This window comes from Geotrypetes seraphini, chromosome 15 (assembly GCF_902459505.1).
Source record: "Geotrypetes seraphini chromosome 15, aGeoSer1.1, whole genome shotgun sequence".
NCBI lineage: Eukaryota > Metazoa > Chordata > Amphibia > Gymnophiona > Dermophiidae > Geotrypetes > Geotrypetes seraphini.
The window spans coordinates 12,065,085-12,079,700 of record NC_047098.1 but is presented as its reverse complement, the minus strand read 5'-3'; the positions used below and the strand labels follow the sequence as shown (position 1 = coordinate 12,079,700).

General features: G+C 43.4%; 1 protein-coding gene across 2 annotated transcripts in view; it reads left to right on the top strand.

Moving 5' to 3' along the window:
* Positions 1-2,091: 2,091 nt before the first annotated feature.
* PHF13 (PHD finger protein 13) overlaps positions 2,092-14,616 on the top strand; it is a 22,201-nt gene continuing 9,676 nt past the window's right edge. Inside the window, exons 1-3 of one of the 2 annotated variants that reach the window (XM_033921344.1) lie at positions 2,092-2,908; positions 10,774-10,875; positions 12,722-13,289. In XM_033921344.1, the coding sequence (XP_033777235.1) occupies positions 2,873-2,908; positions 10,774-10,875; positions 12,722-13,289 (706 nt within the window). In that variant the 5' untranslated portion in view covers positions 2,092-2,872. Of the gene's footprint in view, positions 2,909-3,721; positions 3,903-10,773; positions 10,876-12,721; positions 13,290-14,616 lie in introns of those variants that run through there. The other variant, XM_033921343.1, reaches the window with a different exon arrangement.

Here is a 14,616-nt window from a genome sequence, read left to right as displayed (position 1 = left end):
TTGCTATTCTTTGAGATTCTGTATGGAATGTTGCTACCAGGGCTGTGGAGTCGGAGTCAGAAGTACAAAAAAACTGAGGAGTCGGAACATTTATCTACCGACTCCATTTTTGAACTTGGCATACCAATCACGAGCGATTCTTTCAGCTATAGCACCCACTATGTACACAGCACAAATGTTGCGAGCAGCTTCTGCGGCCTTAGAACCTTGATTAAAAGCAAAAAGAAGGTGGTGTCGAAAATGCTCATTTCTCTCAACTTGACATTCCATTTTAACGAAAATTAACCAGTGCTGTGGAGTCGGAGTCGAGGAGTCGGAGGAAATTTCGGGTACCTGGAGTCGGAGTCTGAAGTACAAAAAGCTGAGGAGTCGGAACATTTATCTACCGACTCCACAGCCCTGGGTACAAGTCCCAATTACCCTAAGGAATCTCTGAGCAACTGACTAAACAGCACACGACACAGAAGAGCTGCAGCGTTATTACGGAGTTGTGAGGGGAAGAGAGGCTGAGGAACACATGTGGAAAGGTAAAAAGAACAAAGGAGAACTAAATAGAAAGATAAGTGGCTGAAGAACTGTGTGGAATTCAAGCAGCTGATAGAGGGTTCTCAGAAGAGGGAATCCGTTTAGAGCAGCGGTCTCAAACTCAAACCCTTTGCAGGGCCACATTTTGGATTTGTAGGTACTTGGAGGGCCTCAGAAAAAAAATAGTTAATGTCTTATTAAAGAAATTACAATTTTTGCATGAGGTAAAACTCTTTATAGTTTATAAATCTTTCCTTTAGGCTAAGTCTTAATAATATTGTCATTTATAGCTAAAGAGACATATGATGAAGAAACTGTTTTATTTTACTTTTGTGATTATGATAAACATACCGAGGGCCTCAAAATAGTACCTGGCGGGCCGCGAGTCTGAGACTACTGGTTTAGAGGAAAGAACTATTAAGGGCTGAGAAAAAGGATGAGAGTGGCAAGAGAGGCGAGACCACACTCAGTGGCATAGCGAGGATAGGAGGCTCGCTGCCCCCTTTCACACTCATGCCCTCCCTTCTCCCCATACCTCTTTAAATATTCACTAGCGCTCATCCAAGCATTGGCTTTCCATGTGATGTCACTTCCTGGCCGGTGATCTGGAAGTGATTTCAAAGGGGAGCCTGGCAGACCTGAGCAGCAGGCCGGAGAAGTTGCTTGTCATGACAAAGATTTAAAGGGAAGGGAATGGAGAGGGGGAAACAGAGAGGTACCAGTTCTGCCACCAAAACTGCACCTGGGGCAATCTCCTCCCTCCTCCATTGACTACACTGTATTTTCATTTACAAGTTTAGGCCAGCTCCTCTCCACAATGCAGTGAGCCCAAGAATCAATGTACACCCCCAATAAGTACATGCGAGAGCACAGACAACAATCCCATTATAACCACTCACCCACTTTCCCGAGAAAAGTTCGGTCTTCAAGGTACTGCTACTGTTAATTTGGAAGCCATTAATTTACTGCATCATGAGTAAAAAATGTTTTTTTCAGCACGTGCATTAGAAGCTGAAGCTTAGCTCAGTACTTATGCACCATTTAATACATACAGGCAAAAATAGGGAAAATCCTTAAGTACATCTGAACCTTTTTTTTTTCTTTTTTTTTTGCAGCAGGCAATAAAAAATAAGTAATTAAAACAATACAAAAGGCATACCCTACCCCCTCCCCTTTGCAAAAGATAAATTAGTAACACCTCAAATATCCCTACCCAAAAGAGTTACTTATTAAACTATTTGTGTAAGAAACAGTTAATCAGCTGGTAAAATAATGAAAAAATACACTAAATAGAAATGCCCAAATCCAGCGTTCTTACCAATGGCGAATAGGCCCCTACGTCCTTTCTTCCAGAGCGCGAAAACCTACAGAGCGCCAACACACCGCGCATGCGCAGCACTCTCAGCCTCTCCCTTTCCCACCGTCCAATGTTATAAAAAAAAAAAAAAGAGCAATACAAACTACGACTCCCGGCATCCCCCGCTGCGAACTCGCCCAGCGATTTCCTCCCCGCGTTGTCCTATCCCGGCAGAGCGAGAGTCTGGTAACAAAAGCTGAATTGCTATTGACGTCACAACTACATTAAAAAAAAAAGAAGAAGAAGAAGAAAGTAGCCCTTCGTTGGAAGCTAGCAGTAGTTCTCCGGCTTTTATTGTTTTGACGGCAGGGGGGATATATTTTGCTTTTTAGCAATTTGTTCTCCTCTTGCTTCGTCGGCGGAGTTGCCGCCGTTTGCTGCAGAATTCCAAGGCGGTAGAACGTTGCGGGGGGATGCGGGAGGCGCGCGGAGGCTGGGAGTGATCGGAAGCGCCGAGGATTAAAAAAATAAATAAATAAAATGCTGCTTCGTTCGGCGGAGGATTAACGCGAGAGCGGAACAAACGCGTCTGTAGCCGAAGAAAGTATCTTCGCGGACGGAGTGGCCGAGGGGACCTGCTTGAAATCGCCCCGGTGGTTCCGGAGAGGGGGGGAAAACCCCAACCCGGGAGCGAGCAAAAAAAAAAAAATCCACTGCAGAGTGGGCAATTGGAACATCAGACGTTTGACGTTTCCGATCGTTCGGACTTTGGTGGAAATCTGGTCTCATGTGAAAACCTCTCTCCAGGATGGCTTTGGAAGCGTGATTTTGCTGGGCGTCTATGTCACGCTTGTGTATTTTTTTTAATATATATATATATATATTTTATTATCCTTGAATTTACGCAGAAAAAAAAGTAGGAAGGAGACTTAACGTCGCCCTGCTGAAGAAGCCCATTTCTTCTGGAGCACACCCACCCCTCCCCACCGGGCACAGCCAACATTTTGTTTTTGATTCCTGCCTTGCACCTTCGGTCTCTTATTTCTAGACATGGATACAGCCTCCACTTCCACTTTTGATTCAGAGGTGAGTTTTGACATCTTTTTTTTTTTATGATTATTTTAATCCTCCCCACCCTATCTCGTTCAACCCGGTTCCCCCCTACTCGGAAAGTGCTCGGGCTAGTTCCGTGAACCGGTGATGGTTTTTTGTTTTTTTTAAATGTCTGCGATTCTCGGTCATTGTTCGAAGCCGCGATGGCCTTTTCTCGTACGAAAAAGGGAGGGTGGGGGGAACTTTCCGTTAAAAAAATAATAGTCAATCATTAATGTTTGACCGGTTTCTGATTACAAGTTACGCCATCTTGTCCTTGTGCGAAAAAAAAAAAAAAGTACTTTTTAGCCCGAGAATTCCGCCAAAGCTCGCTTTTTGGCTGCAGGTCGACGACATAAGATTGTCGGAGCGATAGATCTACCGGAAAATGTCGAGCTATTCCTTTTTGCAAATTCGGTTTCTACCGGGATCTTCCCCTTTGCAAGTAGCTGTAAATGTGATCCGCTCACGAAAAAAAATTCACCATCTTGATTCTGGCTCGTATTTATAGTTCTGTCCATTGAGATTATTATTATTTTTTTTTTAGGCGAGGTTAGCACACTTTCTTTTGCACGTTTTAGGAGATCGTCCTCTTTATTCTTCGCTATCGGAGGCACTTTTCAGATTAAAAAGTTTATTTTTTTTTGGGGGGGCAGCCAAGAGTTCGGGGTTTTGGTTGGTTGTTTTTTTTTTTAGATGCAATGGTCGGAATCGACCCATTTGCCTCAACAAAGCGGTTTTACAGGTTTCGAGATAAACAGTAAACAAGTTAAGCCGGAGTCCTGGTTTAAAGAGCTGTAAGATCGCAGCCCGGGGTATTTATGTAATGGCTGAGATGGGAGATAACTGGCGGTCAGAAGGCGGCTTTTTACCCAGACAGCTGTTTACTTTCTGAAGCGTTTAATTCGGGGAGCGGCTAAAACCGGTGCCCCCCCCCCCCTAGATGCCGGATCAAAGATTGATGTGGGGGCGAGGTGAATTGCCCGAGGTTTGTGTGTGAAATGTGTTTCTGCTTAAAGATGGCACACAATTTCAAAACCCTTGCGCTGTGCCTGGCATAAATACTGCATTTACCTGTAAGGCTAAGTTAAAGCGGTTTTTTTAAAAAAATTAATAGCTGCGGTATTTGATTTTTCCCTAAAATTAAAAAAAAAAAAAAAACAAAAAACCGGGCAATATGTTTGGGGGTTGGTTTTTTTTGGGTTGGTTTTTTTTTGCTTTCTGTTGCCCACACAAGCATGGGGGGAGGGAGGGGCGGGGAGGAGTTGTGCCACCCTTTGGCTTAAAGTATTGGGGATGCTAAAACTCTGCTGTTATGTCAAGATATCTCCAGCGATGAAGCATAGATGTTGTTTGAGGTGGGCGGGGGGGGGGGGCGTTCGCCCCAATACTGTGGTTATTAATGCTGAATTCTCCTTGCCCCCCTCCCCACTTCCCTGTCTCTACTGCCTTTATGACTCCCCCCCCCACACTTCTCGTAAACGGGGGAAAAATCACCCTGAGACTGGTGTTACTTGATGAAAAATGTCAGATTCTTAGGGGGGGAGGGGGAGGCTCCGATTTCGAATCGGTGAACAGATCCGGCTATTAGGCTTCGAGGGAAGCAGACCCGGGCCAGAGCTGTGATTCAGCTCGTTTGCACGTTAATAGACGGTGACTAAAGGGCGGAATAACTTAAAAAAAAAAAAATGTTATCCTCACGTGCGTTAGACGAAACAATACAGGAATCGTGGCTTTCCCGACAAATCACTTCCAGAGGACAAATATTGAAAGGTTGTCCGGTGAAGTCACGGGGTTTGTTTTTATGTAACGGTGACCGGTTGAAATGTCACTTTTGACAAAGGGCACTTAAAACGAATTCTTAGTAGGAAATTGTGCCCGGAATCTGTCTTGGCGCTAATTAGAAAAAAAGACTGGGGGGGGAGGGGTGATGGATATTGCCCTATTACGTTGCTTATCTCTATTTGGAGAGGGGGCAGTGGGTGGGGAGCATAACATTTCTTTTCTTTTTCTTTTTTTTTTTGCCCAAAAGAAAGCAAATAGGAGAACAAGATTCTTGGGGTTTATATATCTATCTTCTTTTTGAAGAGGGGGGGGGGGTTGAATCTGAAGCTGATCCCTTCTTCCTGCTCCTTTTCCTCCCCTTCCTCTGGGCCCTGTCATGGCTACTCGGAGATCGGTTTCTGGCGACCAAGCCTGATCGATGCTGGCAGAAGCCCCTAAACAAGAGCTGGGCCGGCGCTTATTTGACTCAGCGCTAAAGGCTGCGATTTATTTCCTTTTAGCACCCCCCAAAAATCGTTTCGAGACGACCCGATTGTCAGGCACTTCTTTCTTTGTGAGCAAGGGAGTGCTGGGGATCGGGAGAAGTGTCAGTCAAGAGTGAAGCTCCTCCTCCTTCTGCCTCCTGTGGGAGGGTCCCCAACTGCAGAAAAAAAAAATCCCCTGGTTTTCTTGCCACCCTGTGTCTGGCGGCGACAGTAGACAGACTGGCTGCGGCGCTCCTCCTGGTCGCAAAGATAAGGCTTTTAGTGCGCTGTTACTGTAGCTAACGCGGCTCGATCTGGAATCCGAAAAGAATAGGAAATAGTGAAGAACTAAGGCCGGGACTGGGCAGACTTTTTGCACGGTCCGTGCCTGTATGTGGCCGTCTGGTGGAGGAGGGCGGAGCTGGGCTGGAGTGGGCTTTAGTAGTTGGAACCTAAGAACTGTCCCGGGATTCTTGCCCAGAAATAGCTAAGAAGAAACCCAAGAAATTTTTTTAGATTGAATCAGGTTGGGCAGACTGGATGGGACCATTCGGGTCTTTATCTGCCGTCATCTACTATGTTTGGCCAAGGAGGAGCGGGATCTCTGGAGAAAGGGGCGGAAATGTTGTGCCAAGCGGTCCTTTCTTATTTGCTGAAACCTCGGGGAGTGATGTCGCAGTGATAAACAGGGCGTTCTCTGGCGTGTGTGTCAGTCGATGATTCCTCGTAAAATTTGTTAGTTTGAACATTATAGGTATGTTTACATAAATAGAGGGTTTCTTGGTGTATGAGAAAATATTTTAGGGACTAGTTTGTGATTCCCCATTTCTCTACCTTTGCGAGAGTGGGTTTTTTTTTTTTTTTTTAAATAATGTGAATTGTATGCTATGTTTATGATGCTTTTTATTTACGTATAACAAAAAAATCATACAGTAAACCGCACTTTATTTATGTACATTTTAAGCTAATGTACTTTGATGTGCCTGTACAAGTGTGTGTGAACTGAATTAGTCTCCCCAGGATCTTACTCAAGAAACCCAGAAAGGCTGGAGGGTTAGCATGATCCTGCCATACTAACCCCCCTCTACCCTTGCCCTCAATACTGTAATTTAATTATTTAACACATCAATAACTGTCAAGAAAAATAGCTCTGTTCCAACCTGTTATCTCTCTCTCTGTTTGACTTCCCCCTCTTTTTTTTTTTTTCCTTTTCTAATGGTATCTTCCCTTTTACCATATTCCTATTTCTGGGTTCTGCCATAATATAAATGGACAGACATTGATAAGGGAAGGAATAAAGTAACTTTCTCCTTCCCCCATTTTGTTTTGGAGCTGCAAAAGAGACTTTTCAGAAATGTTGTTGGATGGAGTCCTGATGCAGAAGGCTTGCATTAAGAGCTTTCTAAGGCAAACATAATGCCCAATTTTTGCTCACATAAGCAAATTATATGCAAATGTTATGTACATAGAACTGGTAAAAGTGAACAAGTTTTTACGCTTTCAAAAATTACAAAGACTAGGGGACACTCAATTAAGTTACATGGAAATAGGAGGACATATTTTTTTACTCAAAGAATAGTTAAGCTCTGGAACTCATTGCCAGAGGATATGGTAACAGCGGTTAACAAAAAGTTTAGACAAGTTCCTGGAGGAAAAGTCCAGAGTCTGATATTGAGCCAGACCTGAGCAAAGCCACTACCTGCTCTGGAAATGATACCATGAAATGGTACTAGTATTTAGGCTTCCTGGCCATTCTTATGTTTTAATGCGCTCTCAGGGTGAGCACATTGGACCTCTGCTCACAAAGTTCTGTGCTAACACACCTACTACTATACTGGGGACATGTCTGAGAATGTTATTCTGCAGATAAACATTGGCGTTGCTAAAAATTTTTATGAGATCATACCTGGTATACCCTGGTTTAGAGGTGAGGTTCATCCTATCATGGTATGTGCAGAAATTAAAATATTTTAAACAAGTAACCATCAAACTAACTTAGCAAACTGATAATTGTAATTAATAAGATACTAGACAGAGGGGGAGAGTGTGACGCAGTGGCTAAAGCTACAGCCTCAGCACCCTGAGGGTCTGAGTTCAAACCCACACTGCCCCTTGTGACCCTGGGCAAGTCACTTAATCCCCCCCCCCCCCCATTGCCCCAGGTATGGTGTATATAGATTGTGAGCCCACCAGGACAGACTGGGGAAAAATGCTTGAGCTCCTGAATAAATTCATGTAAACCGTTCTGAGCTCCCCAGGGAGAACGGTATAGAAAATTGAATAAATAAATAGTGCGAAATGTTTCAGCCTCTGATAACCAAAGCAGGTATTGTGACATCATAATGCCTCATTCCACCAATGCCTAAGAGCCAACCTCACCAGTGATGTCACAATGGCTTGACTGTCTTATACTTGGCTCACGTTTGCTACATTTTGATTTCTAGAGTGACACAATGGTTAAAGCTACAGCCTCAGCACCCTGAGGTTGTGGGTTCAAACCCACACTGCTCCTTGTGACCCTGGGCAAGTCACTTAATCCCCCCATTGCCCCAGGTACATTAGATAGATTGTGAGCCCACCAGGACAGACTGGGGAAAAAATGCTTTAGCTGAATAAATTCATGTAAACCGTTTTGAGCTCTCCTGAGAGCATGGCATAGAAAATTTAATAAATAAATGCTACGTTGGGCACTGGAATCTGTGCCAAGGATTTATGTGGGGCTGTTCTTGAGAAGTCCGTGTTGTAACAAGTTTGAAAAATCAGCAGTGGAATGAAAGTTTGTCGGATGTCTTCAGTTTCTGGCTAAGTTTTGTTTTTTGGTTTTTTTTCTTCTGTTTTTCCCGGTTTTGCACAATATTGGGTTGGCCAATTTGAGGTACGTGGCTTTTGTGACTTGAGTTTTTTTATGCCTATGATTTAACTGCCCACAACCCCTTGGGGTTGTGATTTTGTGATAGGCAGTTTCCAAGTATATTTGATACGAAAATAACATAATTGAACTGTCAGCATCTTGTTTATGTGGCTGCTGCTTTGAAGTTTTGCATTTTGAATTTGAGGCTTTTATCTCCCCGTTTTTTTCGTAAATCCACATATTTTGGTGTCTCCCTTTATTGGCTGAGTAATATTTTTCATTTTTTGCTATGTTAATGTGCCCATTTGGAGATGTTACCCAAAATAAATCTAAAACCAATTTTAAAAAATGACAGAGGATGGGTGGTGAGATTTGAACCTCAATTAGCTTGGGGCTCAACCCACAGCTAGGCTGCTTCTCCACTCGACTGTTGGATTACAATTAAAATGTATCATTAGGAAACCAAGAAAGTCCAGTGTGTGAGTAAATTCTGGATAGGGTTTGTAATCGCATCTCAAACCTACAAGGTATAAAAGGAGAATCTAATTTATTAGTGGTGATAAGTGCTCTGAAAGGTACAGCCAGCATTTATGGTGCTAATCTAAATCTGAAAGCTTAAGGCAGAACACTTTGGACCTGAGTCTGGGATCTGATTTATCATATATTCCATATTTGTTCCATTATACACTTGGTACTCCCCCCCTCTCCCCCCTCTTTCTCTCTCCCTCCCTCCTAATACCCAGGCGCCAAGCAGTGCTTAATGATGCCGCATGCCTAAGTGGGTGTGTTTAGGGGAGGAGTTGGCCTTAGGTGTCACTAAGCACCACTAGGCGTGATTCTATGACAAACCTGGGTGCCGGAAAGATAGGCCTTTAAGCTACCAGAGCCTAAGTTTGCCAGTAGCCGCGATTTTCTAAGTGTCATTTTGCTAACCTGCCAGCAAATGAATTAACACTTCACGTTGAGCGCAGCTTTTATTTCAGAAATAAATACCTTTGGGAGAAATGGATGGGCTCAAGATACAACTTTAAGTCAGTTCTATCTTTCCATTGGCTCATCAGCACTGGTGTTGGACTGGTGCATGCCATAGTTAAACCTTCGCTCTTGTATCCCTTACCGCAGGGGTGTCCAATGTCGGTCCTCGAGGGCCGCAATCCAGTCGGGTTTTCAGGATTTCCCCAATGAATATGCATGAGATCTATTTGCATGCACTGCTTTCAATGCATATTCATTGGGGAAATCCTGAAAACCCGACTGGATTGCGGCCCTCGAGGACCGACATTGGACACCCCTGCCTTACCTCTTCACCCCCAATACAATTTTCAGGCTCCTAGATCCTCCCAAAGATTTTTGATAATTTAAAACGCAACAATTGTCCCTTCCAGAACAATCTTGTAAGGCATCCTGTTTTAAAATATAAACTTTATTAGAACATACGAATAGCCATACTGGGTCAAATCAATGGTCCATTTAGCCTAGTATCGTGTTCCCACAAGTGGCCAATCCGTGAAACAAATTGGCAAGGCTTCCCTTGGCTGAATCCATGTTGACTCTGTCCAATTAAACCACGTTTGTCTATTTTATTCTTTATAATAGCTTCCACTATCTTGCCCGGCCCTGAAGTCAGGCTTGCCAGTCTGTAATTTCCTGATCACCCCTGGAACCAAGCTCATGAATCTGCAATGAGTGTAAACTTTCAACTTGCAATATTTTATACCTTTATAAACAAAATGCTACCTTTTGGAACTGTATACGTATGGACAGAAGCAAAAATTTTTTAAAAACCCCCACAAATTATTTTTTTATTTTTAGCATTTATAGACCACTTATAGGCTAAGTACTTCTCCCTATCTGGCCTGGTGGACTCACAATCTGACTAACATACCTTTAAACTTCCTCTGCCTCACAGTTTCTCCTGCTGTTGGCATCCCTTGGAGACAAGTGACTTGTGTGCAAAGGTTTAACGCATGACTTACATTAGGCCACTTGGAAAATGAAGCTACACAGGCCAAGAGTAGCAAAAGTTCTTAGAGCAAACCTCCATAAACAATTAACCAGATATACCTGGGAAAAAACCAACCACTTTTCTCTGGAAATGCTCTCTTGGATCTGCTGGGAACGTCCCAGTGACCTGGACTGTCCAAAGGCAGTATCCTGGGCTCAGTGGATTTGATTACTGTTCTTTTCCATCTTTTCTTTTTTTTTTTTTTTTTTTTCTTAAATTTAAATTTGGAAGCTCATGCTTTGGCCCTTGTGACCATTTATGTGGTATATCAAATTAACATCACTTTTTATATATTTACATGAATTAAGATACACAGAAATCACAGGCTAAGATTTTCGCATTGGCCGACACGTTTTGAGGCTTCTGAGGTAGCTAAGATTAAGCAGTAATTTTTAATCAAGTACTAGTAATTTTGCATTATAGGGGGCCATTCATTAATGGCCACCTGGCACAGGGCTCACAGCTAAATGCGCACTGTTACTAAAATACCCTTTATAAGCAGGCCCGAGGAGAGGGGGGGTGCAGCCAGTACAGCCAGGGGGGCTGTGAAGCTCAAGGGGGGGCCTAATGAAGCCCAAGAAACATCAAGAAAACCGAAACGTGTTAGAAATAAATAATAATATACACACATACATGTGTGTAGAATTTTGTATAAGGTCTCTGTAGTGGTTTTCCATAAAAGTTTAGGTGAATGTGGAAGAGGATTTGAAAGACATGTTTTCCTAACATCGTTTTTGTGTTTGTTTTCTGACAGGATGGTGCTCCCAATTATAAGAGACGCAGGACTGTGGAAGACTTTAACAAGTTTTGCACCTTTGTTTTGGCATATGCTGGCTATATCCCCTACCCTCAAGAGGTACGTTTCAGGACTATGATATATAAATTTGCATTTAAGGGCCCATTTTGTATCATTTAGGGCCCCTTTTATAAAGCTGTAGAAGCGAGTTCTGATGCGGCAAATGTGACGAAGCCCATAGGAATTGAATGGGCTGTGTCGCATGTGCTGCGTGGGAATCACTAAGGAACCATTAATTCAGCACCTGTTACACAGATTTCTATGTTAATTTATGATAGCTGTAGCTATGTAGTTAGAGGATGCATTAAAATAGCTTTTGGAAAGCTGATCATCTTTGTACTCAGCTTGCCTTTTTCAGTAGGTAGATGCTTTTTGGGCATTTCACCTAAACAATAACACCTATTGCAGAGGTTCTATATGTTTGTACACACACACACATATGTACGTTCTCCCCCTCTCTATTTCTCCATCCCCCCCTCTCTTTCTCCATCCCCCCTCTCCCCCTCTCTTTCTCCATCCCCCCTCTCCCCCTCTCTTTCTTCATCCCCCCTCTCCCCCTCTCTCTTTTCCCTCCCCCTCTCTCTCTCTTCTCCCCCCTTTCTCTTTATCTCCCCTCTTTCTCCCTCCTCCCCCTCTCTCTCACCCCCTCCCCCCTTTCTCTCTCTCCCTCCCTCCCCCTCTCTCCCTCCCCTTCTTTCTCCCCCCCTGTCTCCCTCTCCCCTTTTTCCTCCATCTCCCTCTCCCCCTCTTGCCATCTCTCTCTCTCTCTCTCCCTCCATCTGTCCATATCTCTCTCCCTCCATCTCTCCATATCTCTCTCCATCTCCATAAATGTGCAAGTAGAAGAAAGGAGAAACCTACTTTTTTGTCATAGTATTAAGAATGGTGTTCCATTTAGTGATAAGAATGATAACTATTTAACTTTATTCCTTTTGTTATGTTCTTATATGCCCCCCCCTCCTTTTATGAAGCTACATTAGGCTTTTTTTATCGCTGTATGTGGTGGTATGAGCTCTGATGCTCATAGGAATTCCGAGCGTTGGAGCTAATACCGTCGAGCCGGGCGATAATGCGGCTTTATAAAGGGGGGGCATGGTTATTAAAACCTCTCTGGGTAAAAAATGATTTAAGTAGCAGATTCAAAATTTTGAGAATAGTCAACTTTTTTGGGGGGGAGGAGGGGTTTAATTTCTATGCCATAGTTCCAATCTGAAAATGTTACATATTTTGAACTTCCGTAACTTCTTCTTATTCTTTTCACATAAAAGAATGCGGTTTGGACTGTTGTGTTATAAATTGTCTGCTGTAACAGAATTCTTTAAAACCTCACTTTTTTTTTTTTTGTTTGTTTCTGGTGACTTTAGTCACCTTTTCCTAGAGATAATTGCAGAGGGAAATTCTGTAAGGGCCACCTAAAGATCACACCTAGCTTAGTTTAATTGGCTTTACGTGGCACGATAATTGATTGTGCCATTAAAAGCTGATTTAAAAAAAAACAACAATTTTTAAGAAAAAACCTAGGTGCCTCCCGGGCCCAGAAGCTAATACCCAGGCGCCGAGCAGCGCTTAATGATGCTGCATGCCTAAGTGGGCGTGTTTAGGGGAGGAGTTGGCCTTAGGTGTCACCAAGCATCACTAGGCGTAATTCTATGACAAACCTGGGTGCCGGAAAGATAGGCCTTTAAAACCCTGGCCTAAGCTCGTCAGTAGCCACGATTTTCTAAGTAGTACATAAACCTGATTGACACATGGCAGATGCCACTTATAGAATAAGCCCCATATTGTCCATTCCAAGTTCTGTTCTATTTTGTGAATGATTCAGGATTGAGTCAAAAGTAAATACTTCACTGTGACAATGTAAAATTAACGTCCATCTTTTTTTTTTTTTATTCTCAATGTTTGTTAGGAGACTCCACTAAGACCAAGTTCCAGTCCTCCCAATAGTACTGGAAGTACCAATGACAGTGACAGTTGGGACTCCAGATTCCCCGATATCCCTTCGGCTGGATCTCTGCCGCTGAAACACCGAAGAAGCTTTGGAGACTTGAAGCATATCAAGCCTTACCCTCCTCTACTGAGACGGTCCAAGCTGGGCAATTTCTTGCTGGACAGAAAGAAGGCCGACAAAATCAAGAGGAAGAAAAAGCTGAAGAGAAAGGAAACGGAAGAGGTGAAGAAGGAGGAAGAATTTGTGGGACCGATAATAAAGGTGGAACCAGCCGACTCTTCCACGGACCAGGAGGCGGAGCAGGACTTCCTGAAGGTTGAGACTGAGCAGAGCTCTTTGTTGGACTCCCCTTGCAGTAACCTGAGCAGCTCTTCGGTGTCGGTTACCGCGGAGCAGACCCAAGAGATGAAGACGGAGTGCGTCACGCTGACTGTGGGGAAACGGACTGTGATACGGCAAGGAAAGCAGGTGGTGTTTAGGGACGAAGACAGTACGGGCAACGACGAGGACATCATGGTGGATTCAGGTAACTATGAGCTAACGTGATTTTTTTGAAGTGACTCCGATTTTCAGGATAGGTTGCTGTGATCTTGGTTTTATTTCACTGTAGGCGTGGCTTTGTAGTCTTGCCTTTCATAGGGAAAATAAAACAATAAATCTTTGCACATTTTGGGATAACACCAGGCCAAATTAAGCTTGCCTAACATTAGATATTGTTGGTAACTAGTAACAATCACTGGATACCATTTAGGCATGATTTCATGCCTTGTGGTTTTTACACCAGGAATTACAGACTCAAGTGCTTCTATGAAACATGGATTTTAGGGGTCCAACAATGATTTATTGATATCTAATAGCGCTAATATTTGCTTTGTTACATTAGTTGAAGATTGAGAAGAGCGTAAATTTTAAATTGGTTATACTTATACAGTGGTACCTTGGTTTATGAGTGCACCGGTTTGCGAGTGTTTTGCAAGACGAGCAAAACATTTGCAAAATCGGTGCCTCGGAAACCGAGCATGGCTCGATTTACGAGCGCCCCCCCTCCCCCGACGCAATTGGGCACCCCCCACCCCCGTCGCTTATTACCCTCATCTGGGCACCGGCATGTCCTGTGCTTGGTGCCGGTGCCCGAAGATCAGCCTCCTCTTCTGCTGGGCCTTGAGCATCTGAGCATGCTCAAGGCCTGCGAGTTCACGCCCAATCGCATCGGGGGGGGGGGGGGGGGTTTGCGCCGGATCCCAGGAGGGGCCTTCAGGGGGAGCAATGCCGGTTCTCAGGGGGGGGGGGGAACGCATCAAAGCGAGTTTCCATTATTTCCTATGGGGAAACTCGCTTTGATTATTTCCTATGGGGAAACTCGCTTTGATAAACAAGCATTTTGGATTACGAGCATGCTCCTGGAACGGATTATGCTCGTAATCCAAGGTACCACTGTATATAAATTGTTGCTGGGAATGGGACCCGAAGGTTTAATGAAGTATATAACTTTCCCAATAAATAGAGCTACCTCCCAGACATGGAGGCTTGGCTAGTCTATAAGTTTATATGGTCGTTTGAAATCTTTGAACAAATCTTTTTGAATTTATAGGAACAAAGCTTTGGAATGGTCTTCCAACTGCACTAAGAAAAGTTTCTTATTTTATATCTTTACAAAATTGTTTTAAATTAAAAAAAAAAAAGTTTAATTTTTAATGATTGTTAAATGAATAATTTTGTTTGGACACAATATTTTTGTTAATTGTTGTTAACTGCCTAGAATCTATTACGAGACTAGTACGGAATATGTATAGAATATCTCAAGCCAATCTGGATAGCCACACTGAATATGCATGGGATATTTTTGCATTCAC